Consider the following 10777-nt stretch of genomic DNA (forward strand, 5'->3'; position numbering starts at 1 on the left):
AGCACGCTTGTAACCACATCACAGGTTTGCTCCTCAGAACAGCTGCAGGGTAGGCGCAGAGTGGCCTCAGGATCTAGTTCAAAGTCACAGCATCAGGACGCACAGCTGGTGTCTGAGCCTGATCTGTGTGGCTCTGATACCCACAGCTGCTTACTTGCAGTACAGGTAGAAAATGTAGATTCATCACACAGGAGGGGAAGTTAGCCAGTGAGGACAGTCAGTAAAAGAAGAAAATTCATATGTGGTTTTTCTTTTTTTGATTCTGAAAGCGATATTTTCATTCTAGAAAAATGTAGATGCTACAAAAATATATGACAAAAAAATAAGTGTTTTTTTAGCCTGCAAGCCAAAGACGACTTGTTAATATTTTGTTGTATTTCCATTGGAGTCATCTTATAGACTATATCAGATACTATCAGTTTAGTATTACTTTGTTACTATTAGTTTACTCTTGCGTTACTTAGGCCACATTTATTCCCAAATAAAAATACATCCTAGCATGATGTGAAAATAAACCATGTTATTTTTGTGCAGCGAAGGGGGTATTTCCCTCTACATGCCAGATTCAATTTAACGTGGAAAAATAGAATAGATGACTACCTAGGGTAAATGGATAGACTGGAATGTTGATTTGATGGCATTTAACTTGTAATGAGAAGATGAGTTGGTGGAATGTGTTGTTTCCTTTATAAGATATAAACATTTATTTTAAAACATTAACACATACTTAATTTTTTTAGGCATATTTTTCATAGAATATGCATTGACCCATGGCTTTTGGATCACCGAACGTGTCCAATGTGTAAACTTGATGTCATCAAAGCCCTGGGATATTGGGTTTGTTACATTTTTGTTTATATTCAATCTCTGCACCCCCGTTCTCCCTGAGTGATTGGATTCTGTTCCTGACCAGAGGCAGGAGTGGACTAAATGCTCCTTCTAGCATCCTGGTGGTTCCTGAAGAAATTTTCCTCTTTATTAAAAGTGAATTCTTAAGACATTCCCCCAAATCAATGAACTAAATTTGTGATTACAGCATAATATGCTAGGTGTTTCCTTAGAGTTTGAACTTAGAGTGGTATCTTTGATAGATGTTGGTGTGATACACTGCAGGGTGTATAGATGCTAGTTAGTGTCATATAAACAAGAATTATAAAATGTTTGCAAGGGAAGGAGCCTCATGCACGGGTGCACATTTTACATACGAGGAAGCTAAAGCCCATACCTCTTGACACCAGCTCTCCCGATACTTGGGTTTCAGAGTCAGGATGCTGCGGGGAGATTTATCCTGCACCGAACGTGCTCCATCACTTTGTGATACTGAGATGGTCATAGACCTTCCTCAGAAAATAGAGACGGGAGGGCAGAGTGAAAGAGCGCGTCACAGTAGCCACGCGCTGCTGCCTTACACGAGTTATTACATTGACTCTTCCAGCCCCTGTGGGAGGGAAGCGCTGTGACTCTCCTTATTTTACTAACTAGAAACTCGAGCTGAGAGAGAAGTAGCTCACCTAAGGTCACATGGTGAGGTAATAGGGAATCAGCTTTCAGGTGCAGGCTTGCTTAGTTCCAGTGTCCAATCTCTAAACTACCCTCCTACCCAAAAGAGGGGAGGGACATCGATGGGGAAAAAAACCCCGATCTTCCTAGATTGTTATATTTTTAGAGTCTTCCTATAATCTATTAATGTCTCAAGATATTCTTGATTAAATATAGTTTTGAAACAGATCTTTGAAAGAAGTAATTTAAGTATCAAATATATATTTCTTGTTGCTAAACAGAGGTTTTTGCAGCGTTTATTACAGAGGTAGAAACTACAAAGAGGTTTTTTATTATGATAATGATTTTATGTGACTTAAAGCCATAACAGCCTTCAAGGCTGCAGGCCCCCTTCGGAGTATTTTTCATTTTCTAGTCCAGCGTAGCTTCAAAAGAGAGCTGAGGGACCACGCACTGCCCTAAGAACCAGTGTGATTTTCTGTGCATTATAATTCTCAAGTGTGAGTTCCAGAGGCCTCACCGGAGGTACACGGAGGGGGAGGCCGCAGGACTGTCTTGCTGGAAACTCATCCGCCGGGATGTCTGGATACTGTGCCTTTGCTGTAGAATTTCTGACGTTCGTTGGTGCCTAGTCTTGATAACTGGCGGCTCTCCCCAGCGTGGAGGCTCACCCCCGACTGCCTCACGCCGTCCTGGGACCGCATTTGGAACCGTAGAACCCAGGGAGCGAGACGGGTGTTTTCTTGGCAGTTCTTCTTCGTCTTTTCCTCTCGTAGATACGCTCCGAAGCTTCTTTTGTTTTCTTCGTTGGTCAGTCATTTTAAACCTCTTTTCATTTCTAAACCTTTGTGCAAAAGGCATTTCACTGACCTTAGCGTTGAGACTTTAATCCTCGCGAGTTTCGCTTTTGGAAATATATGTGTATGTTTCATGTGTTAAAAATCAAGACTCTTCATTTTATATCAGGTTGGATTGCTTTCAGAATGTTAATTTCAGAAGGCTAGAATATGTGTCCCCAGAAAGCTTGCTTGCTTTTTTGAAGAAACCTACAGTAACTTTAAATCAAACTTAAGAAATTAATTTGTCTTGCCTTTAACTTTTTTTTTTTTTTTAATCCTTTGACAAATCTGCCATTTTCTTTGGGCCCATCGGCCCCTCCTGCGTTGGATTGTAGAGATAGTTATGACTCTCATATGGTAACTAGTTCTCATTTCCAAGAAAATGACCACGGTGAGAGCGGCTTTGATGTGCCTCTTGGCCCCGTTGTTTGTTCGCTCATGGGGCGCAGGCATTCATCGGGGGAGTGATGTGTAAGGTGCTGGGTCTCAACTTGGCTCCAGGGAGACGAAGGGATAAGACTCAGCCCTCCTGCTCGCAGGCTCCTGGGGGACTCCGCTTCTGGACTGATGGGTGGGAGCCGGGCCTGCAGCCCACCCCGCTGGCCAGGGAGGCCTGTTTGAAGAGTGTGGGCACAGAGGAAGGCGGCCTTGACCCTGCCAGCTGCATGTGGGAAGGGACGGGGAGGGGTTTTTAGAGGCACGTCTGAGCTGCGTGTTCAAGGGTTAGTGTATCGCAGGGAGTGACCAGGTAGTTCAGTTTGGCAGGTATTTAGCCAAGTACCTGGAAGAACAGACTAGGGTGGGCTGTGCGGCAGCCCGGATGCTGCAGCAGCTCAACAGGATTTGTCGGTTGGTGCGTCACGAGTCTGTTCTGGGGGTGTTCGGTTGCCTGTGAGAAGACAGGGAGCCACGTGGTGCCCGGGAATGGGGAGAGGGTTCCAGAACACGTGTGGAGCCAGCAGTGCGGGCGGCAGGGCCCCTGGCCCCGAGGGCCCCAGGAGTGGGCGGCAGGGCTGTGCGCTGCCCTCAGCCTGAGCCAGGGTTCGCAGGAACGCCCCCCAACGCACACACCTTCGGTCGGTCCCTTAGCAGCAGCTTCGGCCATCAGGACACAGCTTTGGCCCTGGCATGAATCGAGAAGGGTTTCTGGATGGCCCCTGAATTTTGAGACCCCACGTAGTGACGCTTGTAGAGTCTCCCGCTCTGACTTTCATGATCTCCTTTTCTTCTCTGAAGCAGCAAATGGGGAAGCAAGGCAAACTGGCAGAGGGTAGACACCCTTTCTATAAGGAAGGAGCAGAATTGGGTATCTTTAAGTGAATGCAGGTACAGTCTGCAGCCCTCTGCTTTTCAGAAGCCTGCTTGTCTCCGAAGCCCTGGCACCTTGGCAGCCATTAGGGCAGTCATTTGAGCTCAGGGCTCCAGCCTTAGTGATGAGCGCCCAGCCAGGCTGCTCAGAAAGGCAGGAAAGTGCATTTGTGACGAAGCTCCACTTTCTGTCAGTAAATAAACGGTGGCATCGTTGTTATCAAAGGGAAAAAGGGTTTTAGAGGAAAAGGATTTAGGTCTTGACAAGCTGCTTATTGAACAGTGCTCGTTTTCTGGTTGACGCTAAATAAAGAAGACACTGGTGTGCTTTTCTGCCATGTTCGTGTATTAAAGTAAATATTTTCTATGAAGTATGAGCAAAAGATGATGGATAAGCCTGATCGTGTTACTGAAAAAAGGTATTTTCTTTGCTCTAACTCTCAAGGGAGAGCTTGAGGACACGCAGGAGACGCATGCCCCAGAATCGCCCCCCGGGGGCGTTTCGACTGCAGACCTGAGTCTGACTTTACCAGATGGTGACAGAAGTGACGCGGGCAGCTCAGCGCCGCCCACCACCGGCGACTCCGCGCCGCCTTGCGAGGCCAGTTTTAAAGAGGACGCAGGTGAAAACACGGCCTTGCTGGGTGAGTCTTCTGCGGGTTCTCGAACAAAATGGTGTTATTAGTGGTTGAAAGAGGGTGAAGAAATACATAAGGTGCAGAAAAGCATAAAGGAAGGATGATAACCATGACCTCACACCTGCAAATACCATTTTAACATTTCCATAAATATATTTCAGATGTTTTTTCTGTGTTTAAGGATGGGGACAATATCATTCATGTGCCGTTAGGTGACCTGTTGTTGTTTTTTTTTAATTTTTGGCTGCCTTGGATCTTTGTTGCTGTGCGCGGGCTTTTCTCTAGTTGCGGCGAGCGGGGGCTACTCTTCCGTGCAGTGCGCAGGCTTCTCTTTGCAGTGGCTTCTCTTGTTGGAGAGCACGGGCTCTAGTTGCGTGGGCTTCAGCAGTTATGGCACACGGGCTCAGTAGTTGTGGCATACGGGCTCAGTAGTTGTGGTGCACGGGCTTAGTTGTTCCGCGGCATGTGGGATCTTCCAGGACCAGGGCTCAAACCCGTGTCCCCTGCATTGGCAGGTGGATTCCTAACCACTGTGCCACCAGGGAAGCCCAGGCGACCAGTTTTTTCCTCTTAATGTGTGAAGCTCTTTCTCTATCAGTAGACAAGACACATGATTTGGTACAGCTGCGTAGTATTACATTTTGGATTCACTGTAATTTCTGTAAACCACATCCTGCTGATGGACTTTTGTCATCAGTAACACTGAAATCATTTTGTGTATACATTTACCACCTGTCTGTAAAATAATGAATTGCATAGTTTTAAATTACTAATGCAATTATCTTCTTTTCATATTTGTTGGTTATTTATATTTCTTTTCTGAGTTGCCCGTTATTTCATCCTTAGCTTCTTTTTCTATGGAGAAACTAATTTTTCATACTGATTCTAAGAGGTCTTGGTCTTTGATTTTTATCTAGTCTAGCTTCTCATTCTTTCATGATTCTTTCTGCCTTTGACAGCATGCTAACTTAGGAAAATCTGTCTCATCTGAGGGTTATTAATTTAAATTTTACTGACATTTGTGGCTTTGTATTTTACATTTAAATCTTTAATCCGCATTGTTTAAGGGGAGATTTAACTAACCTATTTTTCCCAAATGTTTAACCACTTGTCCATTGTTTAGTGATAATTACTTGTGAATAGTAAGTTTTGATATTTGAAAGGCAAGGAAAATTCCTTCATCTTTATTCTTTTTAAAAAAAGAATTCTGAACTGTTCTTCTTTTTTTTTTTTTAATATCTATATTTGTTTTTTTTGTTGTTGTTGTTGGGGGTAGGAGTTTATTAATTAATTTATTTATTTTTGGCTGTGTTGGGTCTTCGTCTCTGTGCGAGGGCCTTCTCTAGTTGTGGCAAGTGGGGGCCACTCTTCATCGCGGTGTGCGGGCCTCTCACTGTCGCGGCCTCTCTTGTTGCGGAGCACAGGCTCCAGACGCGCAGGCTCAGTAGTTGTGGCTCACGGGCCCAGTTGCTCCGCGGCATGTGGGATCCTCCCAGACCAGGGCTCGAACCCGTGTCCCCTGCATTAGCAGGCAGATTCTCAACCACTGCACCACCAGGGAAGCCCCTGTTCTTCATTTTTTAAGATTAATCTTTTTTTTTAAAGAAGATGTTGGCGGTAGGAGTTTATTAATTAATTAATTTATTTTTGCTGTGTTGGGTCTTCGTTTCTGTGCGAGGGCTTTCTCTAGTTGTGGCAAGCGGGGGCCACTCGTCATCGCAGTGCGCAGGCCTCTCACTATCGCAGCCTCTCTTGTTGTGGAGCGCAGGCTCAGTAGTTGTGGCTCACGGGCCTAGTTGCTCTGCGGCCTGTGGGATCCTCCCAGACCAGGGCTCGAACCCGTGTCCCCTGCACTGGCAGGCAGATTCTCAACCACTGCGCCACCAGGGAAGCCCTAAGATTAATCTTAAAATCAACTTGCCATGTGTAAGAAACTCCCATGAGAATTTTTATTATAGTTGAATTAATTTATAGGTTATTTTAACTGGGAAGAATTGATGCTTCTAATTTTGAATTTTGCCATCCTGAAAGAGGAAGCATAGTTTTCCAAATCGGTACTATTCAAACTGAATCGGTTTGTCTTTTTTGCCCATTTTTAGAATCTGGGAGGCAAAGACAGAAATATGAGTATTTAAGTTTTAAACCAGTACCAGAGGAAGAAAGAATGCGTTGTGTAAGAAAAAGGGAGAATGAATTTCAGAGAATGAGGAAGTGGAAAGGTGGACTGTGTAGGAGTTCTCCTCACCAGCTCTCCTGCTGGGACTCTGCCTTGTGAGGCAGAGAGTTCCATTTATAAATGTTTATAAATGGTTCTTGTTTTTAGGAATTCCATTGCTTTGTGCCTAAGTGCATACCATTGTTTTTTTTTTTTTTTTTACCATTGCCTTCAGGCTCCAGAAAGGAAACGAAATTTGTTTCCTTTAGTACTTGAGTACCCTTGAGATATTTCAGGACATGTAAAACTCTTATCCTAAACTAAATTTCCAAGTATTTGTTCAGGTAATTCATAATTTGTTCAGGTAATTTGTCAGGTAATTTATATGTTAATGTTCTTTCTACCCTATAATTGGATCGTTTAAGAACTGTTGGAGGGTTTCCCTGGTGGTGCAGTGGTTGAGAGTCCGCCTGCCGATGCAGGGGACACAGGTTCGTGCCCCAGTCCGGGAAGACCCCACATGCCGCGGAGCGGCTGGGCCCGTGAGCCATGGCCGCTGAGCCTGCGCGTCCGGAGCCTGTGCTCCGCAACGGGAGAAGCCACAACAGTGAGAGGCCCGTGTACTGCAAAACAAAAACAAAAACAAAAAACAAACAAAAACTATTGGAAAAAATCAATTCTTTCAAGCAGACATTAGTACTTTAGTGTAGTGTTAGTACTTTAGTATAATGTCTGCTTATAATTATATAATTAGTGTAGTGTAGCTTTACTTCTAGCTGAGCTAACATTTGCTCAGAAGCGCCTAGGAAATGGATGCGGGGTTATTAATGGCAGCCCACTCCCAGGAGGACGCGTCTGCCCGAGGGGGCTCCTCTTTTGTCTGCTTGACCTCAGGTCTGCTTGAGGAAGTATCCTGTCACCGTAGGAAACCTTCTGTGCTGAAATTATCTTGTACTCCTCTTCCTAGTAACATCCACCTGGGTTCGAAGGCCGGCTTGAACCTCTCTGTGCCTCAATTTCCAGTCTCTAGATTGGGGATACCATACTTGTCTCTAGCTTGTAGGGCCTATATTGCCCAGTAAATGCTAGCTACTGTTTTCATGGGTGGTGACACCATCGCTATGTGTTTGAAAACACACTCTCAAATTAATCCCACCAGCTCAGCCTATGTCTTTTCTATAGCACCGTGCTGACCACGCGAATACTGATTAGGCTAATGCCAGAAAACCTCTCATGCTGTATGTGAGGAGGGTGTTTATATATTTTGTGTGTCTGGAATAGGCTGTCGTTTTTCCATGTAAGTTTTATTTAAAATTTTCCGTAATTTGTTTCTTGAACTGTGACCTCCAAATCTAACAGTGTTTATGGAATTAAAGTTCAGAATATACCAACCCACGCCGGCTTTTGTTGCTTTGTTGCAGAGACGAGCAGGAGTGACCCTCAGCGTGAAGGACCTGCCTCCTAGCGTATAACCTGCCGGCAGTGTCACGGACAGAGCCTGGGCTTGAATGAAAGGACATTGTAGTTTTTTTACTTTAGCACCTAGTTTGTATATGTGAAAATAATGTACATTCTTTTACCTTACAGGCTCTGATTTGATATACAAAGGGCTAAGATACTTTATTCTTAAAGAGAAGTTTTGAGTAGTCTTCATATATTTATCTACTAAAGTGTATCATAAGATTAATTCTTTCCTCTCAAGGATGGTTCTAGACTAAGCACATTGAGTTCAGACTAGTTGAAATGCAGTTGTGTGATTATATTCAGTCATTGATCACCTGAGTTTCCCTGGAGGAAAGACTTCTTTAGAACATTAAACTTGTAAATGTGATGAGAATAATCTGTCGTTTCCTTGCACCTCTGTACTATAGAGAGATTTCCAAACCTTAGAGCACTTTCATTGTTGTTTTTTATTTGGAGTTATGGGAAAAGCACTGGTTGACTTTTAGGATTTGCATTTCTCCCTTTCATTACCTAATTTCTTCTAACAACCTTGATGAGGAGGGAAGTTTTGTCCATTTTTTTTCTATACAAATAAAAAAAGCTACGATTCCGTATTGCGCACGAGCATGAAGTTCTTCATTGCTTGTTAAAGAAATGGAGTAGACAGACTCTGATGGACTCTTATATGGCGTTTTTGGGGGTAAATGATGAATATACTGATTCCAACTGCAGTTTAATCTTTACAATTATAAAGGGTGGTAGATGGGGACTTTCCATTGCTGTTGTAACAAAATAAACAAGTAACCGGTTTCCTTGATTAATTTTAAAGCAAACTTAATGGCAGTGACCTTGTTTAATCATCTCTCCTCTTTACTCTTGTTTGCTGTTCTTCCTTGGCAGTGGAGGTGGAGGGAGTGGGCTGTTCAAGCTTTTGGGGCCGCTTTCTAAATTGATAAAGCAATTAAACAGACACACACACTGTCTGTTCTCACTTCTTAGAGATGAAGTCAAGGATGAGGAAGAGATTTTTTTAGAACTTGAAATTGTAGCCCTTTGTCGTTTCCAAACTAGTTACTGTGTGTATCTGTGTGGGTAAAAATACATGTTTATTAAGAATATATAATTTTTAAAATTTAAATAATTTATTTTTATAGCTGTATCTAAGATGTAAAGTTTATATAGCTTATTTTTATCAAACTACTTACTACACTTTGATTCCAGCCACTCAGTGAAATACTAGGTGAGTAAACAGTGTCTACCGAACGAAGTAAACTGAGGCCAGTTTCCATGTGAGGAGCTATTGGAATAGAAGTTGTCTTACTTTGAGCTCTCATTTCAATAGTCAGCCTCAGTAGGTTTCCATAACAGCAAGTATCTTTGAAATCCACCTTCTGTGGTGCATTGTGGATAGGAAAATATGTCCTTGATTTTATACTGAGTTAGACTGTTTGCTCTTTGTATTTTAACACACACAGTAAGGGAAGATGCTTTAATTCTTCCCAGTAGCCAAGGAAGCTGACTTTTTTAAAAATACTGTGACAGATCAAGGTAAATTGTTTTTGATGATTATGGAAGTGTGAGTTCTTAATCAGTGGCTGTCAGCTAGAGCCTTCCTTAATTCAGAAGTTTGAACCCTAATTATAAATAGAAGAGACTGGAAAAATTATAGTACTCTTATCTCTAGAAACACAAGTCTTTAACAGCAGATAAAGAAATTAGCAAGAGAAGACAGAAAACTCTTCAGTACTTCGAAAATGTTTCCTTTGATACTCTTTTCTTAGGTGGAAGTAAACATGATAAAGAGTCAGATATTACTAGAATTTTTGCTGAAATATAAACTTGATAAAATGCTGGGGATCTGGGGAATGTCAATGAAGAAAGATTAGTAAATGAGAGATGTAGTTAAGGTTATATTATTTACGGCAGTAATCGATTTCCTTCTGACAATTGTCATGAAGACCATTTCTTCACAAATAATGTAGAGACCGTATTTTTTCTTTTTAACTGAGAGCCTCAGGCAGCGTGTGGAGGGCAGTGGACCCATGGATGTGAACACCAGCCTGCCATGCTGCTCCCGGGCTTCCCATCAGAAAGCCACGATGCCCAGAGGGGAGGTGCACACACAGCGCCTGGAGCAGGTAATAGCTCCTTGCACGCTGTCCTTTCAGGGATGTTGAATCCGCAGAGCCTTTCCTGAAAGACTGCTCCCTCCCTGTAGTTACTGAGGAATGATGACACTAAAAGGCCGAATTGCAGTGTGTCCCTCAGCAGTTGGCTCTCTGGGGGCACACGGTGACAAAACCTCCTGAAGCGAACCTCTGGTCTGACCTCAGTAATGTCAGGGCAAGATTTCCAAGATAGGCCTTTCCAGCGAGCTCAGATATCTTTAAGAAAAGATAATCAGTGAACCTTGGGGCAACTTCAGGGCTTGAACATGCAGTAAGTACCTCTCTACATGCTTTATGATGTACTTGCTGAATCAAAGACCACTAGAATCATGAAAACAATAACAACAGTAATAGACCTTCAGGAACCGGGTGTGTTTTTACTTGGACACAGTACCCAGCGTAACCAGATTCCCCAGTAAGATGGCTTAGTTTGTAGTCTCCTTTTGGGCACATTAAAGTTGATGTGATCAGTGAGGGCTGAGGTTAAGTCATCACACGTACATCACTAACTAGAACCTGAGGTAATGACATGTTTTAGTCAAAAGCATTTCTTTGGGCTCACCGTAAGCCCTGCTTTGAGATTTACAGAGCATGGGACGTTGGCCTGAACCAGAGCTCGTCTTGGGTGGCACACACTGTGCTTCTGTGATGCAACAACCAACCAGAAAAGCCACCTACGCTTTCCCCAGTTAATTTTGTTTTTGAAGTTTTAAAAACACTTACAAG

General features: G+C 43.2%; 1 protein-coding gene and 1 non-coding gene across 3 annotated transcripts in view; both read left to right on the forward strand.

The window, feature by feature from the left end:
- RNF149 (ring finger protein 149) overlaps positions 1 to 10777 on the forward strand; it is a 28819-nt gene that overhangs the window by 16645 nt on the left and 1397 nt on the right. The window contains exons 5-7 of one of the 2 annotated variants that reach the window (XM_060116847.1): positions 741 to 837; positions 4093 to 4291; positions 7862 to 10021. In XM_060116847.1, coding sequence (XP_059972830.1) covers positions 741 to 837; positions 4093 to 4291; positions 7862 to 7905 — 340 coding nt within the window. In that variant the 3' untranslated portion in view covers positions 7906 to 10021. The remainder of the gene's footprint in view (positions 1 to 740; positions 838 to 4092; positions 4292 to 7861; positions 10022 to 10777) is intronic. The other variant, XM_060116848.1, reaches the window with a different exon arrangement.
- LOC132502274 (small nucleolar RNA SNORD89) lies at positions 10104 to 10217 on the forward strand. The gene has a single exon (XR_009534466.1). It is a non-coding gene; the product is annotated as a small nucleolar RNA SNORD89 (small nucleolar RNA).

The sequence above is a fragment of the Mesoplodon densirostris genome, chromosome 14, assembly GCF_025265405.1.
Source record: "Mesoplodon densirostris isolate mMesDen1 chromosome 14, mMesDen1 primary haplotype, whole genome shotgun sequence".
In the NCBI taxonomy this organism is placed as follows: domain Eukaryota; kingdom Metazoa; phylum Chordata; class Mammalia; order Artiodactyla; family Ziphiidae; genus Mesoplodon; species Mesoplodon densirostris.